The 25,307-nt window shown below is 35.8% G+C and overlaps 1 protein-coding gene across 2 annotated transcripts in view; it reads left to right on the forward strand.

Moving 5' to 3' along the window:
- Window positions 1–25,307, forward strand: part of CDIN1 (CDAN1 interacting nuclease 1) — a 224,810-nt gene that overhangs the window by 84,130 nt on the left and 115,373 nt on the right. For both annotated transcript variants that reach the window (XM_012766350.3, XM_012766349.3), the window contains exons 6-8: window positions 10,222–10,301; window positions 10,663–10,712; window positions 15,140–15,207. In XM_012766350.3, the coding sequence (XP_012621804.1) occupies window positions 10,222–10,301; window positions 10,663–10,712; window positions 15,140–15,207 (198 nt within the window). The remainder of the gene's footprint in view (window positions 1–10,221; window positions 10,302–10,662; window positions 10,713–15,139; window positions 15,208–25,307) is intronic.

Below are 25,307 nucleotides of genomic sequence, written 5' to 3' on the forward strand. Positions count from 1 at the left end.
TCCAATCCTGGGCAACACTTTTAATGACTTAGAATTAACTGCTTTCTAATTATGCACTGAGGCAGACACTATGATGCGGTGTGGGTCTTTGCCAGCAAATGGAAACACAGGAGATATAAATGAGCAGGCTACCAGAGGGAATTGTTAGAGAGGCTTCTTGAAGTCATCAGCTTGCAAAGCAGAGACCTGCCCCTGTCTGATTGAATAATATAAACTTGGTCATACAGACATAGCCACTGTGGTATCACCCTTAGAGGCATCCACTTTTCTTTCTTTCTATAGAATATAAGGTACTCATGATCTCATCAGGTTTTCTAGCTACCCCAGCAAGTTTTGGTAGGTCTTTGCTGCCATGAACTTTCTCCCTTGTTCCTGAGCAGGAGTTTCTCTTTACCTGTGACTCAGCTCTCATGCTGGGCCCCTGTGAGTCTAGGTGAGAGGGCCCAATTTCATTATGTGGCCCTGCATTCATTCTACATGGAGCACCAAGTGTCTTGAAATTTTAATTGCTAATATTTGAATTGGAGGGAAATCCAGGAAGTAGGAGGAAATACCAATGGAAAACATGAGTTCTGCTCTTACAAGTAAGATGTGTTAATCTTGCTTATAGGATTTATTTAAATTCTCTATGCTTCATTTGCCTCATTTGTAAGATGGAGATAGGCCACCTTGTAGGTACATTCTGAACATTCAGTACAGTTGACAAGCTTAGAATAGTACCTGGCATATCATAAACACTCAATAAATGGTAGTTAATATTTTTAGAAGTAGAAACTTGTTACTGGGTAGATTGAGTAACCTCACATTCCTGAATGCTCAACTGACTTAGGACAAATATTAAGCCAGCATTTTAGAAATTTGGGTAGGACATTTATAATTTTTGCCATATCCACATAGCAGTACATGAGCTGATGATAAATTCAGTATATTTAATGATGAATCTCTTGCCATAAGTTTAAACTACTTAAAAAAATAGTACATAACTATTAAAGAAAAAATCGTATTATGTGCTAGTGAAGTCACTTCACATGCCTATGCCAGTGCTAAGCACTCCTCTTTTTTGGAGATAAGTTATTAGATGTTTTCATCGTTTATCTAAAGGTCTGTGGTATACTATTGCCTCTTAGTTTGATTTTCCTGAACACAATTTAAAAAAACCTCATATACAATGAGAAAAAGCTCAAATTAAGTCAAACCATTTAGTTAGCTTCCTAAAAATTGCTGTAATAGCAGGGAATATAGTAAGGGCTTAGATTTTGAATAGGCGTCTCTTTCATTTGACAGTTTGTTCATTAATTAATTCATTCAGCAATTTACTGAGCAGCTATCTTGTGCATAATAAAGCAGCTATCTTTGCAATAATAACAGAGAAATATTTCCACTTTTAAGCAGCTTGCCAAATACCCTGACACAGTTTCTCAGTCTTCCATATGAACCACACATTCTCAAAGAGGGTGATATTGCATAAGCAGATGTATACATCATATCTGTGGCATTAAAATTTCATGGGGGGAGCAATTAAGAAAAAAATGTCTAAAAAGTTTCCTTAGGTGGGCCATATGGAAAAAAAGGTTAAGAAACATCTGTATGGACCAAATATGTAGGGCTACATAAAGCTGAACTTAAAATCTGAAACCTTGTAGCTTCACAATCAATAAGAACCTGTGAGATTGCTTTCTTATCTTCTCGGGGGCGACCACTCAATGAACTGAAATCTTCCTCCATGTAAAAGCCCCCAGATCTCTAAAGATAATATTGAGGAAGTATACTACCTTTTTTTCTCTATACTGTGCTAACATTCCTTCTCCCTTTAGATTTTTTTTTTTAACGTGACATGGTTAAAATTTTAGCATCCTGATCAGCCCCTTGTCATTTGATGACAAAGTAATAGTTAATCAAGTACCAAATGATTGGTAGAAAATATTATTACTCTCCACTCCACAATATGAGGGAGAGGAAGACAAGCGAAAAAATAAGGGAAGGCTTTAGTGGAGGAGGTAAGAACTGAACTGGGCTTTGAAGTTTTGACCAAAGGAAAGATGCCAGAAACCATTCCAGCTTTGGAGCTTGTGGGGGCTAGAGGGGCTGGGGAAGAATTAAGTGTGTTTTTGGCGTTAGCCAGGTGCTTAATAAATACTTGTTGAATGTATGTTTGTTGGATGAGGGTTGATGGTATATAGCAGCTGTAAGGCTGCAAGTTGCCTGAGACAAGATTCTGATCATGTGAGTACTTGTGCTTTGGAGACATCTTCCTCTTGTCGTTACATAATACTTTATATTTGATGGCTCTGGTTTAAGTTATTTCTTCAATGATTGTGTGCTAATTAGAGCAGTGGTCCCCAAGCATTTGGGCACCAGGGACCAGGTTCATGGAGGACAATTTTCCACAGATAGGGGTGGGGAATGAGGAGATGGTGAGTGATGGGGAGTGGATGTAATTACAGATGAAGCTTTGCTCACTTGCCCGCCGCTCACCTCCTGCAGTGTGGACCAATTCCTAACAGCCATGGACTAGTTAGAGAGCAGAATTGAATTTGTCCCTATAGAATTCCCTAATGTTAAATGATATTTCTTACTCAGGTCGTCAAATGGAATCAAACTGCTTTAGATTTCAGTTTTATATAGTGTAAGAGATAGTGGACTAGTGCTTGGAATTCTTGAAGAATAGTTCCAACTATAAGGGTAAGTAGGCTTTTGTAGGCTGTTGACAATATTGAAATTGTCCAAGAGAGACAATGGCAGATCAACTCTCATGGAGAAGGACTTTCATGACCTTTATGTCCAAAGACCTTAAACTAGCATTAGATGAAAAGATCACATATTATTGGTATTCAGTTGTTGCTGTCTTGGAGCTCAGCCTCTGGAGCAGCCACATGATGAGACAAAACTCTCGTAACTTGGAAATATTACCAGCGGCTGCCTTATCCATCCAGCTGTTCAACTGCAGGGACCGTTTTTCTTCAGTGAGGGAAAGAACTAGGTTCTAACATCACAGTGCTGACTGCACGTGAATTTTTCTTCTAAACAGCCCATCTCATGTTTGTCCCTATATCTGTCCTTTTTTCTCTCTTGGCTGCTGCCATCCAGTATGCAGTCAGCTCATACTGATTCATCTATCTTGCTTAAACCTATTTGGGATCTTGGATTAGGGATCCCAACTATCTATGGTATTTCTTTGTTTTAGTTCAAGTATAACCTAATCAGAAAACATTCTTTGCAGTGGGCAGGACTTTCAGTAGTCTTGAGACCACCTGCTTATTCGCCTTAGTTCCTTCTAGCAGTAGTTGGCTACTTACCAGAACTTCTGCTAAGGAAAGCGAGAGTTATAGAAATGAGTATGGTATCAGTGATTCTTGGGAAAGTCTCTACTTGCTTGGTTGCTGGTGCTTGAAATGCCCTTAGCTAGGGGAAAAATCCTTCTCTTCTGTGGTTATAGACAAAGCTTAAATTACAGACTTCCTTGCAGGTACAACTCTACCTGATATACACAAAAGTAGAAAGGACCTCTACCAAGTTCTTGCCTGAGAACAGTTTTGGTAGTGGGTTGTGCCCTGAGTGCCGCAAAGGATGTGTGTATGTGTATGGGGGTGAGGGGTGGGGTTGTGTGAGATGGAGAATCAATCCAGCATTGTCTAATTTTCCATAGTGAACAAATTCACTTCTGGCTGTCAGCTTTTTAAGAACAGGCCCTGAGTTTGTATACATCTCATGAAGACTCTTTTTTCACCCTCTTGACAATAGAAAGTCATGCTATGCTTATTGGTACCGTAGTGTTGAGAGGCAGAAGGCAGGCTCCACCATGACCAGGCAAAGCAACTGTGTAACAGCTCTCACAGCACAAGTCTCAAACAGCATACGGACTTCACAGTGTGTTACTTTATTTCATCTTCACAACAGCTCTGCAAAGTAAGCACCAATGTTACTCTTTTATCCCCCTGACTAGGAGACTGAGGGTCATCAACATTAACTTGTTGAGGTAATATGACTAGTAAATGGAAAACCACCTGTCAAACCAAGTCTGTCTGATTCCAGCCTCTGCTTGTAACCACTTTTCCATATTGACTCTCTGTTTCAAAGTGTTACGCTGCATATCTTTCTGCCACACCCACAGTTACGGCTGTGTGAGACATGAGCGAGTCATCATGAAAATGAGTCCTTTAGCACCCAGATGATCCACCCCAGTCGAGGCCACATGAAGAGCACACAAATTGCCAACTAATGAGCATGTTGAGAAATTGTTGTTTAAAAGTCCCCCCCACACACACCAAAAAAAGGAGGGTTGTATTTGAGAATCTAGTAGAACTGATTCTCAAACCCACAAAAACAAGTTGTCTTGTTTTCCCAGCTTGCTGATTAGCACAGTGCTTTGGCCTGAGATGTGGTAGCAGCCTTTGGAAGAATCAGGAGAGCAATTTATTTTGTTGCCACCAATGACCCTTTTTCTTCCTTTCCCCTGGCCTGGCCAGAGGCCATGAAGGAGCGAGGTCTTTAGAGGTGGTTTAGGTGATTTCATTCTCTCCCCTGTTGGTATCCCTGTCACCTACCTTTCTTTCTATTGTTTGGGACCCTGACTTCTTGGAAGGACCTTTTCTTTGTATATTTTTATAACTCTGACTCCAAAGAAGTTAACAAACAAGCAAAAAAGGAAACAAGTTTTTCCCTGAACTTCTTATTAATATTAAAAGATCTTCAAAAATTTCTACAACATACCAGAATGAGCTTTTGTTGATGGGCCATCTTTTTATGACAAAGAAATAGAAATGATAGATAACAAATAAGCAAATCTTTTAACATACATAACCAAGTAGAAACAAAAGAAAGAAAATCTTTGAGTATCAGAAATAAAGAGAGCACATATATCCAGAGTAGTAAACAGAGATTGTTAGCTTTAGGTATAGACATGAGGGAGAGACTTGGCTTGAGTTTTGAACTCCCAGGAGGGAGAGCTGTGCAACCAGGGCCCGGAATTGAGCCTCCATTTATAGCTCAAACCGTGAAAAAGGACTAGGAAAATGGCAAGGGAGCTTGCTTACTGTATATGGTCTTGGGTTGTGGAGTATTAGGAGAAGAAAGAGAAATTAGAAACAGGTCAGCGCTATTTGTGGGTTTGGGTTCAAATTTACACTCATGTTTTACTGCAGAAAAGCCAAACTAAGAAATTAACAATAAAACTGGTCTTTACAAAAGTAAATATGAAACTATACTGTCACAGTTACCTCTGCAGTGCAGGTCAAACAATTCTTGCTGAAAGTGAGCTCCCAGTAAAAATTTATAAACCAAGGGAGAAAAACAACTACCATGGGGAAGATAGGCAGATAGAGAAAGAGACTGAAAGAGAGAGAGAGAGGGAGAGAGAGAGTGTGAGGAAGGGAGAGGGAGAGAGAAATAGCATACCATGGACTGGAGATGAGGAAGTAAAGATACTGTAAATTAAATCTATAAGACAAAGTGTAAAAACAAAATAAACCTTAAAATTATGTATATATATTAACTGAATAAATAAAAAGGAAGACCATGACTAAATGAACAGTATAGTATAAAAAAAGAGCAGATAGATTTGAAAAGAAGTAAAATTTAGAAATGAAATAATAGTCATTGAAAAGCTCATTATATGAGTGAATTATTATATTAAAAAGATTAGAAGAAAATTAGAAGAGGAATTAAATTAAAACAAAAATTAGTGAATTCTAGGGTGAATCTGCAGAAAGCACCTTTAATATAACACAGGGATGAAGAGAAGAGAAATTTAAACATTTGATAAGCGTAGGAGACATAGAGGATAGAATAAGATCCTCTAACAGATGTCTAATAAAAGAGTTTCAGAGGAGAATGGAAGTCAACACTATATGACTCAGAATTTTTCAAATCCGTTAAAGGCATATATTCTTAGGTTCATAAAATATAGCTAATCCCAAGCAGGCTAAATAAAAATAGCCACACTTAGGTACAGAGTAATGAGTACTATCAATATTTATGAGAGTCACACCTAACATATGACACAATAAAGTTCAAAGTAAAGAAATGGGAGCACTAGCTATATGAGGCAGATCTTATCGAAAAGAAAAGTAGCACAGCAGTATTACTGCTAGATAACATTATATTTAACACAAAAACTTTTTTAGAGATAAAGTCATGACTTAACTACCAAAAGACATAATTACCAACAAGTCTATATATATTATAACAATGGGAGTACATGCACCTAACAGTATAGCCTCCAAATATATAAAGCAAGCATTAGCAAAATTATTAGGAGAAACTGACAAATCCACATTAGTAGTAGATGATTACTTCATATCTATTTTTTTCATCCTCCTTAGTAATCCTTTAGATTACTTCATATCTAGTTTGGAAAAAATTAATAAGGATATACAAGATTTGAATAATACAATTACAAATCTTTACCTGTAAGACATACCTGGACTTTGTACCTCAAAAATAGGAACATCAATTTTTTAAAAGATAAGCAAAACATTTACAAAAATTGATCACATCTAAAAACACAAAGTAAAATAAACACCCCATATTAATATAAACATCACAAATTAGAAATAGCAAAAATAATTTATTGATCAAAGATGAAATACTAATGGAAACCACAAAATATTTATAAATAAGTGACAAGGAAACTGTAGCATGTAGCTAAAGAAGAATTTAGAGGAAAAATTATAGCCTTGAAAAGTATATTTTTAAACAAAAGATTCAAAATGAATTTTATAAAGGTAGTAAGTTAGTAAAAGAATAATATAGCAAATCAAAGTAGAATGCAGGAAATAATGATGAGAAAGGATAAATTAAATGAAATTAAAAGAAATGGGTGGGAGGCTGAGGCAGGAAGATCGCTTAAGCCCAGGAGTTTGAGGTTGCTGTGAGCTAGGCGGACACCATGGCACTCACTCTAGCCTGGGCAGCAAAAAAAAAAAAAAAAAGAAAGAAAGAAAAGAAAAGAAATGGGGCAGTAGAGAGGATTGACAAAGCCAAAATTTGGTTTCTTGAAAATAGTAGTAAAGCCAGTCTCTAGCAAGACTGATAAATTAAAAAGAAAGTTTACACAAATTAATATTAGACTATTTGAAGTACATTTATTACAGATTTAGAAGTTAAGTCAGGATGATTGGTGCATGGATGTTTATTTTCTTAGGTTCTTGAGTTCTTTATGTTAGAAATATTTCACAATGAAAAGATCATAATCTTAGGCATTATTCCTTAGTTTAGGCATTGCCTGTCTTCTGACATGCTTTAACTGATACCAGTTCTCTCCTATTCTTAAGAATCTAGCTCCAAGCGACTTATGTATTCTTGCTCTGTACATGCTCGCTAGAAATTAGAAATCCCGTCAATTGAAGCAGTGGCCGGGATAAACCATGAAATCAAAAGAATGAATGCCTCCAGCAAAGGCTAGGGAGAACGAGACTCCTGTCCACGTGTGATTGGAAAAGCTGCATGCACACTGGCCAGAGCTGGCCTTGGAACAGCTTCCATAAAAGTCACAGGTTTCCTTGCCCATTCCAAGATTGCCCAATTGCCTTTACTTATCCAGTTGATGTTATTGTTCATCCTTTTGAAATTAACGTTCTTACACTCCAGAATAGGTGTGTAAAAGTAGATTTATACTCTCTGGCTTGGTGTGAAACACTAACATGCTTTTGTGAAGCCTGAGTGGAAGGAGCCACGTGTGGATGGCAAGCAGGTCCTGGGTCTGCAACAGAGGCTGTGACTTCTCACGAAAGCTTTCTCCCACTCTAAAAAATGGCAGGTTGCCTGAAAAGACACTTGCTGAGTTTAAAATGAATGTGGACTCAATATATAGCTTTTACTATTCCATTTAAAGCAACTGACTTCCTCTGGCAAGTTTTCTTTGATCTGAATAGTGTTCTATTCAACATATTCAAACTATTTTTTAAAAAATGTATTGCCTATGATTCTTAATCCTGATAAGAACATTGTTCTAAAATTTATATTGTAAGGAAAATTATGTCATCAGTTTGTTTTCTTTTAATATTTCCCTTTCTTCCCTCAAAATAAATGACCCACTTTTCTTAAGTCCTATTGTCTCTTTTCTTTTTAAAAAATAGCCTTTGTTTTATGATTTTAGCAATGAGTTTGCATATAGTTTGGTATGAGGTCAATAATTTTTCATAGGATAGCAGTTTTGGTCACACTGGTCACACTTTTGGTAGTATTTTTGGTCGCACCATTTATATATTAATTATCTTTTCCTCACATGGGTATGAGAGTTAGCAGTGTAACATCTTAGCCACGACCAGGTACATACAGAGTAGGTAATGCCATTTCCTTGAGGCTCTGCTAGCATTATGGGCAACATAAAAGAATTTGTCTGCTGTTACCATCTGGTGACTTGTATGGCAGACCTGAGAGAGTACCCTCAGAGAAGGTGACCACATGTATGAACAACTGCTTTGGTCTCCTCCAACTGGCCAGGCCTTAGAATTACTTTGGAAAACTATGTGAATTGACTGAGCACATTATTATCTATCTAATATTGTTGCTGCCATAATCTGTTTTGTTTTTTTTTTAATAAGGTGATTTGCAGCTTCATATTCCCAGTATTGGTGCCACTTATCAATGGTGGTTTCTTTCAGAAATAATTGTCCAACCTAAGTTTATATGAAGTAAATGCCTAAGTCTGATTTTGTTCTTATTATTACTTAGAATTAACAAAATGCTGTCTCAGCTGTTTTCTCTAGAGACTCACACAAGAACCTTTAAGGTAGTTAGCTCAAATAATACTATCACTTTCTACAGATGAAGGTGTTGAAGTTGGGAGGCTACATAACTTGCCCAAGTTGTAGAGCTAGTCATAGAGATAGGGCTGGATAGGATAGCTGGAGTGATGATGCACTTTTTGGGATTCCATATGTCCTCTCCACATGCAGTGCAAACACATGTTTACAAATCACTATTAAGTACATAAATGTTGCTATAAACATGCAGTTATGTGACTAAAAATAGGCAGTAATTAAAATAATTGTACTTCATTTTTTCTTTGTGGACTCAGTACTATACTTAAGTGAATAAGATATCATTTTATTATTTCTTTCCACAGTATTTACTAATGTTTGTCATATCTGTCATTGTTCTTATGGTACTAAACTTGATGAAGAACATAATCTAAAAAAAACAAAAGGACCAAAATTGTCTCAGAACTTGAATCTGAGGTCTGTATTCATTTTATTAACTAGATAAATGATCCACTATGCATTTTAGTTTGTGCTTGTGTGGACAAGACCATAGGCTATTGCTAATATTTGGAAATGATTCCATTGGAGGACTTGAAAAAATTGATTCCTAGCCAACACTGGACTTAGCCTCAGTCTAAAGACTTGCCTTCCTCCTGGGCATTAAGAATTCTGGCTACCTTGACTGCCACATGCCTAGTGAGCAGCAAGGTGAGGGTCCCCTACCTTGGTTTTCAAAGGTTGGCACCTTATACAATGTCCTTCATTGGATGCCTCCTTTAGTGCTATAGCAGTCCCCTAGGAGTTCAGCTTAATTTGCAAGTTGATGAGGCATATTTAGGGTGGAAAATTTGTGTGTGTGTGTGTGTGTGTATGTATGTCTCTCTATATGTTTTCCTTATTTTAAGATTCTCTCCATTATCAGTTTTCCCTACTATTTTCACGTGTGAAATGGACATAACATTTTATGGCAGTTGAGAATTATTTTGCAAAGATTCAGAATTCAGAGATGTTTTCTTGGCTGAAAGTTATTTTTATTGACATGATTGTAGTGTTTGAATCTGATCTGCTTTTGCTAAGCGTTCTCTCTCTCTCTCTCTCTCTCTCTCTCTCTCTCTCTCTCTCTATATATATATATATATATATATATATATATGCTTAGTTATAAAATAGCTGCCTGCAAAAGGTTAACATTTTCCTTTTTTATTGTTGGTTTTTTTCTCCCCTAAGTGGTCTCTACCAAAGCTGACTTTTCTGCAAATAGACATATGCTTTAGGTCTGTACTTGTTAATTTACCTTGGAAAAATTAGGTCATCGTCAAATCTGGCAATGTGGCTTATAAACTTGGCAAAATAGTCTAATTAAAAGCTTCCCTTCGATTAAAAAAAAAGGAAAAAGGGATTCGTATCAGTAATGTTTTCATTTTCATGTTTTGTGTATATATAAGGTATATGTCACTTCTCATGTTGCATTAAAAGTAGGTTGATTATCTGCTAACAGTTCATCTCTTTTCTTCTACAGCTTCCAAGTCTGTTATAAATAGTATGCTACGGGACCCTTCTCAGATTCCAGATGGAGTTCTAGCAAATCAGGTCTATCAGGTATTAATCACAGCTGTCTATTTTCAGTGGCAATGCTGTTATCTGCCTAGCAGAGTAAAGGATTTTAAACCTCATTTAATTACTGTCATCATAAACTATCACTGAGGTCAGGGTGCACCATAAATGGCAATGCAATATTTGCGAGAAGAGCATTTCACTTTTTAATAGCTTGCTTTTATAGTGAATAAAAAGCATGCAATTTTTGTTTTCTATGATTAAATCTGAACAGCCTTTTGATAGCTTTCTTTTTTGGGGAGTGGGGGTGGGGGAGGAAAGTAATTACTGCTTTTAGGGTATATTGTTTACTGTAATAGTTTTTGTAGCCACCCCACCCCATACCCTGTCTCTTATTTGTCTGCAGTGCATCGTGAATGACTGCTGTTATGGACCACTGGTGGACTGCATCAAGCAGTATCCTTTCCCATAAAATTTTAGGTGCACAATTGACGAGCTTAGACTCAGTGGAGATGTGTCTAGCTTTAACCTGACATAAAGTTCTGCTTCACAAAACACATTTCATACTCTTCTATTTTACATTCAATCAACTGGAGGGTCACTACAGACCATTCTTTCCTACAGCTGAAGAAAAATCAGATAGACCACAGGAAGATGTCAGTTCAGCAGTTGTACATTCACGTGCTTATTTTAAATTGCTTAGTGTTCAATGAGTTTAGAGGTACAGAGTCATTAGGCAGGTAACATAGTGTCTTGCAATGATTCTGACAATTCCAATGAACATTTGTAAAAATATAACAAATTTCCATTTAAAATGAGCCAAATTCAGTTGACTTTACTAGAATAAATTTTGAGTCTAGAGTTAAAGGATGCTATGATTAAAATACCACTAGAGACCATCACATTTTAAAGGGCAGTAGATTATCATTGCTTAAAAGCTGATTACATCTGAGCTGTCATTTGGATTCCTAATAAACATTATTAGAGAAATTAAGGTAATTTTTCCCTCTGAGCTGAATTTAAGGCTGCGAAAATAGATGTCCGGTCATTTTCCTTAAAGACATTGAGACTACTAAAGAGTTAATGCTTACTTCTTAAAACAGGATTGGGTAGACAGTAAATACTTTATGAAGTAGGGCATTATTAATCAATAAATTTAGTAGGGTTGTGGCAACAGTGAGAATTTTGATAATCCTTTGCTAAAAATGCTGTTTTAATGAAAATATTTTCTGAGTCCATGATTCTTACACCTCTTAATAATATAAACAGGCCCTTCCTAGTGTAGGTTTTGCTAGCATGGATGGCACTGTGACCAGTTGTGACTCAGTGATTACCAGTCAGGAGGGTTTTTGCTGGAAACTCTTGCTAGTCAAATGTGTGTGTGTGTGTGTGTGTGTGTGTGTGTGTGTGTGTGTGTGTGTGTGTGTACATTCTACCTTGTCTCACAGAGGTTTAGAGTCAATAAAATTTTTTATAAGAAAAATCACTCTTTCATAAATAAAGTGAACCTTTGATAAACAATCTTTTAACAGAGCCTTCTTGCAAGCATATTCAGTACCTAAGATATAGCCCTGTATATATTTATTCTCCAAGTCTATGCCTCCAGTCTCACTTAAATTAATAAAAACACAACATTGTCACAAGCTTTCTTTTTTTATTAAACCAAAGTGAAACCATCCTATTTTCAGTATATAATTAATGATAGTGTTAGAAATTGTAGGAGTGCCAACCTCATGTTGTTACACTGATAAAGTTTAGCACATTCATATAACAACTAACACCGTCTCAGAGTATCTGGAGTTGAATTACATGTTAATTTTAAAGCACATAAAATAGTTAAAAATCAATTTAAAGTTAAGGTTTTAAAAGCATAATGTCTTTTGAAGGATTGCATATTGATTTTAAATATAACTATCTAATTATATATGCATGGACTAAAGTATGAAGTCAACTGCTTTGTAAATGCCAGGAGGCTATTTTTCAGTAATAGTTGAGATGCTTACGGGAAACTAGATTGCTGTGTTGCTGGCGAAGAAAATGGCTTGTGAGGTTATTTACAAGTTTTGCCCATGGTCACTGCCATACATCAATAATAGGTATTATTATAGACAAAGTCTAAGAGTGTTTCTGCTTATAGAGCATTATAAATTCTGTTTGGAGTATTTTCCTTACATTTTCGCCATCATTCACTTTCCTTTTTTGGCTGTGTTATTGCCAGTAGAATTTAAGGTAGTACATGATTTCAGTTGATAAAGATAATGATGTATGCCTATAAATTATATTTACTGACTGGATTATAAGTTTTACAGTTCCATTATGTCTATTACCAGTAAAATTACTGTTTTGATAAGCTTTATTTTCTAGACCTTGTATTCTATATATGCTTATATCAAACAAAGCATAATCAAGAAGTATATCTTTCCAAAATTTCAAATTATTGATTGCTTTTACCATGCAAAATAAAACAGGCTGGGAAGTTCATAGAAATACTGGTTCCATCTTTGTATTGAAGGTAGTAACAGTTTCATATAATATAAATACACTTCATAGATGTTTCCTATACTGATCAACAGGAATTATTTTATTCCACACTGAATAAAAATTATTGGTTTTCATGTGATTTAAAATGCTGTTTGTGAGTTGTTCTAAGAATCTGGTAATATTTACATTGCTTATGTTCAGTAAATTATATCATTTTGGAAGAAAGAATACACGTATTTGGTAAATAGAATAGGTGCAAAAATCTTTTTACTCCATTATGAAAATGTTACATGTAGACATTTGTGTAAGTAGAATAAAATAAATTGGGCATTTACTATTAAGACACCTTAAAAAGCACAGCTAACAAACAGTGTATACATTATCATTGTGCTTTCTCTTTCTTTTTGTGTCTACTATGTTTTTTCCTACAAAGCCATATCTACCCACACCTTTCCTACCACATACTAACCAAGAGAAAACGTGAGAAAACGGCCACCTCGACTTTCCAAAGTGTGACTCCAGGACACAGCTATTAGACAAAGTCATAAACAGTGAAGCAAGGAAAGATAATTATGCAGGAAGCTTCAAATGCTGTGGGTTTCATTTCTGTACCATCAGTAACCTCAGTTTCATGATTCAACATTTTAGATGTAAATAATTTACAACAATAAAGATGAGAGCACATTTATGTGGAATAGAAGTAAATAATTTAGTTCTAAAATGTGGGATGCCCCTAGTAATGAGAGACCATTGAGAGTTATTCATCAAATGTCTTCAATGGACTCTGAAAATGTGTGAAATTTTGTGATGTAAAAACTTGTTTTTTTTTAAATTTTGTTCCCAATTAGAAGTTAAATAAGCACCGCCACATGCATTGGGGCAGGGGGGTGGGCAAGAGTAGAAAAAGTCAGGAGTGATGACACGGGTTGTTTAGCTGGTGGATATAAATGGGCACATCTCTTGAATTATAAGATTTAAACTGTACTCACCTGTATGTGTGGATAAAGGACAGGATAATTATCTATGAATTTTTTAAACAAATAATATATATGTGTTATTTAAGTTGAACTCTTATAGTGCATGATCAGCATCAGAGTTTTTGGTAAGCCAAGGAGTGAAATGACCAGAATGACATTATCAGTGAAATGGAAAATGAAAATAATAATTCAGATAATTATTGCCAAGTGCTTTTGACCAAATTAAAGTACCAGAATAGGATAATACTCCTTTTCAGACTCTGTATGTACAATTTCATCTCTGGGAAAATAGACCAGACTTCTAAGTCCCACACCTGATTTTGTTATTTGCCAGCTGGGGGGCCTTCAGTAAGTTCCTCAGCCTCCCTGAACCTTAGTTTCCTTAACTGTAAAAATGGGACTAGTGAGAGTATCTACTCATGTGGTTGTGAATATTAAATAAGATAATATCTCAAAGTGCTTAGCACGAAGACTTTGTGATATTTAAGAGATATTAGCTATTATCAGTTATTATGTATTTTTAATACTTTTTAAGAAGCTATATGGAAGTTATAAACAGACTTTGCAGAGATTTTGTTCTCATTCTCTGCTTTGCCACACATTAACTGTTATGGCCTTGTGCAAGTTCCTTTGTAAGCCTCAGTTTCCACATCTATAAAATAAAGATTGTGATAATTATGAGAATAAAATAACATATATAAAACACTTAACAGAGTGTCTTCCACATAGTAAGCCCTTAAAATATGTATGTGTTCATGTGTGTATCTATTTATATACACATATATATATAATTTTACACGCACACAAACATGAAAAAAAAGTCTCTTGAAATAGCCTCTGTACCCACACCCATATCCGAAGTTCTCTACTAAGATATCTTTCCTCCAGAATCACACATATTCGTAACAAGTCACTTGTTTGGCTTCCCAAGTCATAAAAGATCACCAACAGTAGGAAGGAAGTGAAGCAGAGAAGCTGCTAAATGCTGGCTCGGTGACAAGTATGAATTCATACAAGATTAACTCTGTGAGATTAGAAGGTCTTTTAGGGCCCTGGCTGGTTGGTATTCTTTGCTGTACTTAGTAAGTACTTAGTAAATGTATGCTAAATTGAACTGAGGAATTTTTAACACAGATTAATGCGTGCTTAAAATGACTCCCCCTCTTTTTAAAAGAAGTTAAAGTACATACCCATTTACAAATCTTTGATGGGCAAGTACATATAAAAATTGAATAATTCTATTGAATCATTTAAATGAGGGGATGTGTGTAGAAATCTCATTCCTCCAAGATATGGGCTAAAGGTGAAAGTAGTTGCTCCAATTACCTCCATTCTCCATTTTATCTCAAAGTATAGACCTAGTATTAGCATTTTCTTGATGGAATAATTCTACCTATGTTACCCTCTTTAACTAAAACTTCTCAGTGCCATTGGTCATGAGCACGAGGTCCTGCTGAGAGACTTGCTTCTAGAGAAAAACCTGTCTTTCCTAGGTAAGTGTTGTTCACATGCTCTCTAGCTTGTGTTATGTTTTTGTGAGTGCTTAAATATATATTTTTAAAATCTTCCACTTGCAGTTATTATGTACTGAAGAAAGAGTAAATGATGATTGATGGTATGCATGTTATCTTTTATTGATTTAGAACTGAGCAGGAACTCGGTTACCTAATCCCCCATATATACAGCACATGCACAGGCTCGCAATTAATATTTTATAGAATAAGTAGCTGAAAAAATGCTTTAATATCTGTTGCAGTATTACTTTTGGTGTCATGAGATATTAACTATAATCTAGGCCTTATGAGAAAAAGAAACAAAAGAAATGAAAGAAATATTGTCTTATAAAATGTTTTATATATTAAAGAGAACAGCTAGAAAAATTCATGTTAGGTATGTTTGTCTCATGTATGGAACCAAGTAGTACTTTTGTTTGAAAGCAAAATATTATGCCTTTATTATTTTTATGCCAAACATTAATTGTAATCATAGATTTAGTATGATTTTTAAAATTCCCGCATGTATTTGTGCCTTACAAGTATTTCTTTCAACATCTCTTAAGCATTAAAAACTAAGCCTCAAAGGACATACATGTAATAACTGATCATGGAAACCATAAAGTACTCTACAATGAATTCCTCTTGTTCATTTTAGGTGTGGTAATTTATTAAGATTCTATACCAATCATTTTATTATTACACAGATGTTTTATGTAGATACTGAAGTCTATGTAGTGTGTTTTTTAGGACCAAAAAGGTCAACTAACATTGGATTACATAAGTTTTGTCCCAGTGGACAAAGAATTGGCCAAGGGAGAGTCAAATGTAGAAAAATGAATGGTCTTATGTGAAGTAGGAAGGGATTTTAATACAATCCTGCAAAGGATCTGTTCTAAATCTTAGTGTTCAGTATTTTTATTAATAAACTAGAGAATGGAGTCAAATACATTATAAGATTGTTTTAATTTGAATCTGGGAAATATCATAAATATTCTCTAGTTAGGGTTAAAGAAAGTTGATAAATCAGGAAAGTGGCCTCAAATTACGAGATTAAATTTTAGTATATAGAAGCAGAAAGTTCTTTCGTATGAGCAAAATGGAATAGTTCAGCCTGTAGAAAGAGGGTAAGTTGGGAAGAAATATCCTTTTAAAAATCTAATCAAAAAGAAAATATGTAGTAGCTCAAAACCAGTTGGAATGAGTGACCTACAATGCAGTATTGAGAGATGTTTCAGAACTGTGGAGTTCTGATAGCATTATGAAATATTTGATCACTTTGATTACTTAGATAGTGGCCAATATGGCATGATCAAATCTATATTTTTGTTTTAAGCCACCAGTTAAGCAGCTGTATTTTCAGAGCCAGTTGGCCTTACTCCCCTATGGACAGTCAGGCCCTCTGCCCCATTTCTTTGCTTGGCCTGGCTTTTCCCTGCTTCCCTCCTGAGGACTAGCAGGCCCCAACTGGGAGAAAGAGCAAAGAGCACAGCCATGGAGCTAATTTTAGTCCTAGGTCCTTTGCTTACTTGAACTGAGTGTGCTAGATTGGATTCATCGTGGCTGACAAAGGCAATGCAGAAATGTGGTCATGGAGTCATTGCCACTTGCATGCAATTATGGAAAGGGGACTTAAAATTGAAATTGATGGGTCCTTTTCCATCTATTCCTCTATGCCATAAGATCTAGAGGTAATTATTTTATGAAAGCATATCCAACGATGATACTTAATTGATCTTTAAAAATGAATGAGTTATAAGAATTTATAGTATAGGGAGTTTAGGCAACTTTAGTCCTGCTTTGAAGAGTTTCCTCATCAGCATACAAGAAAGTTGTGAATGTATTCTATGTGTTTTAAGTATTTTAATGTAGTACTGAATTAACATATGTTTATTTATGGTTAAAACATAAAAATTCAAAGCCTTGCATGAAATATTGTTATGTAGTTGTTCTTTTACCTTGTAAATACCGCTTCACAATGATTGATTAGATCTAAAATACTGTGCCAGGTAAATTTTGATAGATCATTTTTTTAAAGCCAACTATGTAAAAATATTGGTATGTAAATAGACTACTAATCTGATCTTATTCTGTCTTGTTTACATGTATACACCTTGACTTTTGTTGCAGAGCCATTGCAAACATGTTTATTTTGATTCTTTGATATATAGAAGTAAAATAGCTCTCCCTCTCCCTTCCCTCTATTCTGAACTACTTTCAAAAGATAGTTATTCTAATTGTTTACATAGTCCCTCTTCCTAATTTAAGAATTCTGATGTTCCCTAAAATGTTTTTACCCCATTCTAAATTTTCTACACATTATGCTCTATATGAAGCTTTATAAAATATGTATTTTATCTACTTCTCTTGCCCATAGAAGGGAAAAAGGAATCACCCTTTTTCTAACCCTAAGGCTTTCCTAAATTTCTTTGCTTCATGTACTGAGCAGTTGCTATGGCACAAGATGTAACCAATCTTTATAGCAAAGAAAAAAAGAAGAGTCATTATCATTGAAGATTTGGATGTACTCATTCAGGTTTATCCTATCTTGTGAACTTATCTGACTTGTATTTCCACAGATATGCATATTGTATTAGGACAGGTCAAAGTTCAATGAATGACTTCAGTTTCTCCAACTGAAAACTATTTTTCCTTCGTATATTTATTTATTTATTCCACAAATAAGTTACCAAATTGGATCCTATTTTAGGCAGTTCACATAAGTCAGATGAAGTCCCTGTTTTCATGAGGTCATGATCTAATAGGGAGACAAGCTACAAACAAACACAGATAATTTCTAGCAATTTCTGAGAGTCCTTGTAATTCTTTTATTTATTATTTATTCTTTCTTTTCAACTAGCTTTTGTTGCATTCTCTATATGCCAGGAGCTGCACTCGTTAGTAGGACGTTATTGATTGTAAGCGTTCTGTGTCCCCTTGATGCTCATAGCCATGCACAGTGTTCATGTCCCTCTCAGTGAGACAATGAAAATGCAGTTCTCTTTCTGGTACATTTCACTTAGTAGGTGCTTATGCAATTGTCTTGATAATGAAAAGAAATGCTGAAGCCCGTTGTTATACTACTTTTATTAAACCTTTCAAAGAAAGGTACAAATTATACTAAATATCCATAGCTACCCTTTACAAAGGAAGAAAGTCCTGCTACCTCATGAGCTATTTTTTCTTGAAATAGGGATAGAATTTGGTTTATTCATCTGCCGTCTCTCACCAGGACCTTCCGGCCACCATGTACTTCTAGGATGGCTAGTTGAGCTCATTAGCTTAGCTCTCTTAGTACTAAGCTACCCAATCTTTTAAGTACTTGCTATGGGCAGACACCATTAGGGATTAAAAAAAAAATTCTTAAGTTGAATCAAACGTGGAGCCTTCCAGGAAAATTTAAGATAAGTTTTACCACATGGCAGTGGTTTTTCCAAATGATAATTTAGAATTAACATTTATTGATCAGCATTTAAAGTCTTAGAAGATAGGAAAAAAATGCTGCCCACTCCTAGGCTTGGCTGCACAAAGAACTCTGCTTCAACTTTAAATTGACCAATAAGCTCTGTGATCATCCTATTACCTCTGCTAAGGGTCCATTCCATTTCTAATATTAACAAAATAGAAAGTGGAAATGTGATCATTTGTATCCCTCAAGTGATTAATGAGACCATTTCTTACTGTATGATAACCTCTTTGGTTTTTCTTTTTCATTTGGTTTGGCTTTGGGGTTTCGGCTTTGGTTTTTGGTTTTTGAGAGCTTTGGACAAAAATGTAAGAGAGGAAAGGAAAATAGTGACAGTACGAAGAAAACAAGACTGTTTGCACTGTTTGGAAAAATATGAAAGAGCTTATACTAGAGACCGAAGATAAACCATTCATCCTTCACCTGTTGGCTTATCTCCAGTTTGGAGGGACTTTCGTTATGACTTCCACAGCCTTTGTCTGGTGCAAATCCTCATTAAGTTTGGCTTAATAAGGATGGCTCTGGAGGTATTTTATTCTTTCGAGTAAATGTTACCCTGTTAGTAGATGCCAACGATTATTCTGGGTGACACCTGAGAGGCATTTGCTTTATCCCTGCCTCACCAACCTCCCCGATGTTTGGACAAACCAGCATATTTTACGTGGGTGCTTTTCTAGCATTCACGTATGGGACTCCAGGAGGGTATAATCCGTAAAGCCAAATAGGCTTAGCGAAGGATGTCCCTTGCTGTAAGAAATTAGAATCTTTGTTTCTAAGAGTTCATCTGCTCCTGCTGCTTTATTCCCTACCTGAAGCAACAGTGCTCTGCTGGGGAAGTGATTATGATGTGACAAACAGGGGATTATGACTTCAGGTGAGGAATAGGCAGCGGGAGCAGATGAGATTTTAGAATACTAAGATCGTGTGTACGTGCAGATGTCAGCAGTAGAGAATAAGAGACTAGAAATAAAACATATGATTATGTAGGCTGAAGGGAACTGAGGCGGTTGGGTATTATATAGGAAATCAGTCATTAAACTCCTATCTATCAGAAGGTTAAAAATAAGAGGCAGTTTTTAGAGTAACAAGACCATGATGATATTGGGGGCAAGATGTAAGGAATTTTGGTCCTTTTTCCCCATTTCTGAAGAAATTGTCATGGTAAGGGAGTATCTTACTTTTTCCCTGGTTAGATAACTCATGTCCGTTAATATCTGTTTTCCTGGCACTGATTTATTGGAACTATTTTGGTTGTAAGTGACAGAAATTCAATCAAGCTAGACTACACACACACACACACACACACACACACACACACACACACCTAGAAAGTCCAGAAAAGAGAAATTAATTTCTCGTGTGTCTGGAATCTAGGAGAAAAGACAATGCCATCAATATATCTCCTTTTCTCCTTCTTGTGTTCTGCTCTTTTCTATGTTGGCTTCATTCTTAGGTAACATTGATGATCACCAGCAATTGCTAGTTTTTTTAATCCTCAGTGTTCATAATTCCAGAAGAATGTTGATGATTCTCTTTTGTCTGACAGCAAATCTCAGAAAGAGCTCTGATCACCTAGTCTGGGTCAAGCGTCTACCCCTATGGCCAAGGTTGGGGGCGGGAATCACATTACTGACTGTCCACCAGAATCATACTGTGAGATTCAGGTAACAGTGCCAGACAGGATGGCATATACAGGACAACAAAATCAAAAATTTCATTCTCCTTGCACATAATCAGCTACAGTTTAGGGCTTTATTCCCCATAACCAAAGGCATTAGAGGTTAAATCAATTACTGTTATTGCTGGGTTGCCTCCTTGGTCCTGTGCATGTGCACGCTCACACACTGGTGCATGTGTATACGCATTTGTCTATCTGTGTAGTAAATCCTTTTTATGTCTCACAACTGCTAATATGCCTCCCTTCATTGAGATTAGCTCAGGGACAGATGGAGCTGGCCCTGCAAAAGGGTCTGACATCAGTGACTACAGCCGAGGAAATAGGGCAGACGAGGGGCTAGTGTTGAGACATTCCTCAGCATCTTGCAGTTGGAAAAGGCTCTAGTGACTGTCCAATCCCCTTGTTCTCTTTAGAAAACCTGGCCTTAGGCCTTGCATCACAGCTAGTGTCCTCCCAACAACCTGTCTTGTCCTGTATCTTCTTACTCTACCATGCTGATTTGTCTCTGCATTTGTGGCATTAACCCAAAAGGGTTTAGAGTGATTTGGTGTAAAGTATAGAAGACTTTTACTTTTTTGGTTGATATTCATGTCCTTGTCTCTCCACAGCCACTAGTTGGCAGGGACTAGCCCACCTAGCCTCTCTACTCTGCCCCAGCTTCTTGACCTCCCATTTGTTTCCTATCTTTAGGGCATTTCAGTTTTCACTGGTATTGTCCCCTAAAGACATAAGCAAAGGACAAGGTCAGAGCAGTCAGTTGTATTCCTTATTAGTGGCTTTGATAAGAGGCTTTGGGGGAAGAGGTTGAAACTAATGGCTGTAATGAAATTTTGGGTTCTCTAAAGATTTCATTTATCTTTGCTATCAGTCTCCCCATTAAATGCATATCTGCTCTGTGTACTTTTGCACATGGTTTGCATATCATAATAACATCTATTACGGAAACCTTGCTAACTTCTTAAATTGTGTAGAAAAGGCTGTGAAGCTTACTCCTAGAGAACATAAAAATATAGAGAATAAAAGTTATAGCTCCAAGTATTGAATGAAGGCCGTGTTTTGGAAAAAAAAACACAGAAAAGTAAAATACTAGAGTAAAAAACATATACTGTAATTTTAATTTGTATTAATAGATGTCCTTTTTGCCCTTCCCCAACTTAGTATAGATGCACACTAGGTGTAAAAAAGATCTTATAGCATATTTTAATCTAGGAGTTTAGAAAACTCTTGATACATTGATAAATAAAAGGCATGTCAGGATGTTATTTTTAATTTTCTGATGTTGTGAACTGGAATTTTGCATAATCTTTCTGAAAATGACTATCCTCTTAAATTTAAAGCTTTTAATTAAAAAAAAAAACCAAAAAACCCCAAAAGCCCTCAAACCTTTTCTTGGTAGTCCTATGTCCCATGATTCTTAAGTATATGTTAACTAGTTTCAAATGTGTTTTTGTTCTCTGACTCAAAATCAGTCCTTTATTTTAAAAAAAGAAATTGTGTAATTAGTTCTTAATTGCTTTGGATATTTTGGGTATTTGGAAAAGAGGGTAATTCAAAGGCCAGAGAAATTAAACTTTCACAATGTTCTTTACGCACATGTAGTTCCTTTTCTAAAAATGCCCTCTAAAGATGGGCCTGACAACTTAAAAATAAATGAAGACCTGGGTTGTTTTTAAAAATTAACATCAGTTTTATCTTTGGATTCAGTTTTGTTGATTTTTTTTAAGATAAATTGGAGAGAGGATCATTGAAATGCTAGAATTCAAGAAATTATCTAGTTCTTCTTTTCAGACAGGTGTTATCTAAATGATATCTGATCTAAACAATATATGACAGATGGCTATCTACCTCTCCTGTGCTTCAAAATCTTACAAGAGGAAGATAAGAATTTTCCCCACTTCATAAGTGTTACACATAATCACATTTAAATATCTGCATAATTAAGAGTGGTGTACAGTCCGCTGGAACAAACTGGAACTTGGTTGACATGGGCTCTTGCCCTGTGTCTGTAACTATTTGAGAGATCTAGGTCTCCATTGGTCACTTAACTTTTCTAGGCTACGTTTCTGGTGCATAAATTGGAATGTTGGACCAGTAAGCTCAACTAATTCAGATTATCTAAAAACCATTTTGTGAATCTAGAGGCTAACAAGTCTGCTTTTAAGTGATAATATTCTTATATTAATTTTGATAATGTACTCTTGAACTATGACATTAAAGAGCTTAATAGTTATGAAATATATTGGGTATATTCGCTTTAAACCAGAAGAACCTCACTTTGTATCTGCTATATACACTGAATAAAATAGATTTGTAGGATTTAGAGATTGATTTCTTATTTATCCCCAACCATTTTGGGAATAAAAATGTTATTCCATATTATTACCATTACTTGTTTTTTCTTTCTGACTAATATTATTCTTTCTTTAAATAATTTTTATTTCAACATATTAGAGGCTACAAGTGTTCTTATAACATGAATAAATTGTATACCTCTGACTAATTATTTTTACTTTTTTCTTAATCTTGATCATTTTTTTCTTGGAAAAAAACAGCAGATCACTTAAACATCTAGTTTCAACTTGGGAAACTCAAAAAATTATAAGTAACTGCTTGGTTCAAATTGTGTAAAGAATTATAAGAACCTATTTGAAATGTGTGATTTTCAAGGAAAATATAAATTGCAAAACTGACTATAGAAGAGATAAAAATATAAATAGATCAGTAGCCATAAAAGGAATGGAAAAGTAGCCGAAGTATAGTCCAACAATAGCACCAGGTGTAGATTGGGTTTTTGTGGGGATATACAACCAAAATTTTAAGGAGCAGGTAAGTCCAACATTATTTAAAATACTAAGCATCAAGGAAAAACATAGGAAAATTTCCCATCAGTGTTAAGGAAAAGAATATTGTCCTTTTCTTTACAATTGAAATGAACCTCAGATGAAAATGTAGAACAGACAGTTGGGACCAAGGATGAAAGATAGCAATGAAAAGTTATCAAATAAAACCTTGATCTTTGAGTTTAGTTCAGTGCCACTGTGCCTTTTTGATGCATGGGGAGTTAAATTAGGAAAGAAAATTATTGTCAGTCCAGATGGGCTTTGTAAAAGACATAAATATTCTTAAAAATGCACTTGTATTTTATTCAGTTATTCTTTTTGAGTATTAAATGTGTATAGGACATATCTTGATGGTGAGAGTGGGGCAATGGATAGGATGTTTAAAGATGAAAGCGAAACATTTCTGTTGTCAGAACAACAGCATCCAGCCCAGTGTGTGAGAGACAATAGACAATGGACAATAGTACAAGGTAGCTAACACAGAATGAGGCAGAAGGGAATTAGTATGGGCTGTGACCAAGGTATGTCCCTTCAGGATCCCACTGTTGGAACCTGGACAGATAAACCAAATTTTAAATCCATACTGAATGGTTTGGATAATGATCCAAAGAAATGTGTCAAGGTCTGGAGTCCAAGAAAGGAGCATAATGCAAAAGCTAGAAAATCAGGCCAGATGGACAGGGCTGACCTTAAAAATCTCCCAGTGGGGTGATTCAGTGTTAGAAACTTCTCCTGGGGCCTAGAGCAGGTGAACAAGGCCACCTGTTCATAAATGCTACTTCCTATACTTGTGCTGTCATTTCCTCTGAAGGTTGCCAAGTTGTTACCTCCTCCTTTCCTAGGAACTCTAGATTGAAAGAAGCAGTGTGAAGGTTGAAACAGGGGCGATAAGGCAGTGAGAGTTTAGTAAGTAAATTTAAGGAAGGAGAGGATGTCCAATACATAGTTTTTCAGATGTTGTAGGTAACCTCTTTACTATAAAAAATAGAAGTCTAATATCACTAGTGGTGATACAGACTTCTAGATGCCGTCTTTTGGGTATGATTACCATTGGATCAACTTCATTCTGAGACAGAGAATGGGAGGGAGGGAGAAAGAAGGGTGTGTGTGTGTGTGTGTGTGTGTGTGTGTGCGTGTGTGTGTGTATAAGAAAGAGAGTGCATGCACTCAAATGAGCCAGTTGTACTTTGAAGTTCTCCACAGAAAGATGGAAAGATTCCCTAGCCTCACTTGATATTTTATGTTCGGGTTTTGGGGTTTGGGTTTTTTAATTTTCACATTAAGGCAGTCATGCAGTTTAAATTGTAGGTATTGTGTTAGTAATTTTGGTGCAGTGAACATGAGTGCAGCATCTGCCTTTTAAAGGGATTTTAGTGTGTGCATTTGGATTGCTTGGTGACCTTTGAAATTTTGTTTTGCACTGTTATCAGAAACATAATCATTTTTCTTTCTGAAATAGATTTTAACATCTGCAAAGGTTGATCAAGCTAGGATAGTTTTAATAAAATATTAATCTATCTTTTTTAATGTCAACCCAGCCTTTAAAACTGTTCATCAGCTACCTGAAACGTCAGCTCAAGGCACTAGAGTCGATTTTAATAAATGTCTTTTTTATTAAATAGTCTCGTTGTGGTCTGAGTATAGAAATTTTTCTCCAGTTCTGTTCATCAACAGCACACTTTCCAAATTTTCTTGTTTTTAAAGTCATACTACTTTAATTTGTATTTCATTACCTCAACATTTAACTTAAAATTTTTTTGTATTTCAAGACGGGGGGGGGGGGGGGGGGATTGTACTGAATTCTGGCATCAATCCTTCAAAATCTCGATAGCTTAAGGATATTGACTTTTAACAGAATTTAACTTAAATGTCTACTTTAAATATGTGTCTTGTCATTAAAAGGTTATTTACATTTAAAATGCTGACCTTTCAAGATTTACACAAGAGTGTTCTAAAAGAGAGTTCCTGAATGTTGGCCATGAAACCACTGTCTTGGGCTGACAAATGGATTGGAAATAAGCTACCCAACACTGGGAATGGGCCATTAATTTTAATCAAAGGTGATGCAGGAAGGCGAATGGGATGCATGACAATGTCAACAGCCCCGTAGGTGTTA

The sequence above is a fragment of the Microcebus murinus genome, chromosome 6, assembly GCF_040939455.1.
Source record: "Microcebus murinus isolate Inina chromosome 6, M.murinus_Inina_mat1.0, whole genome shotgun sequence".
Lineage (NCBI taxonomy): Eukaryota > Metazoa > Chordata > Mammalia > Primates > Cheirogaleidae > Microcebus > Microcebus murinus.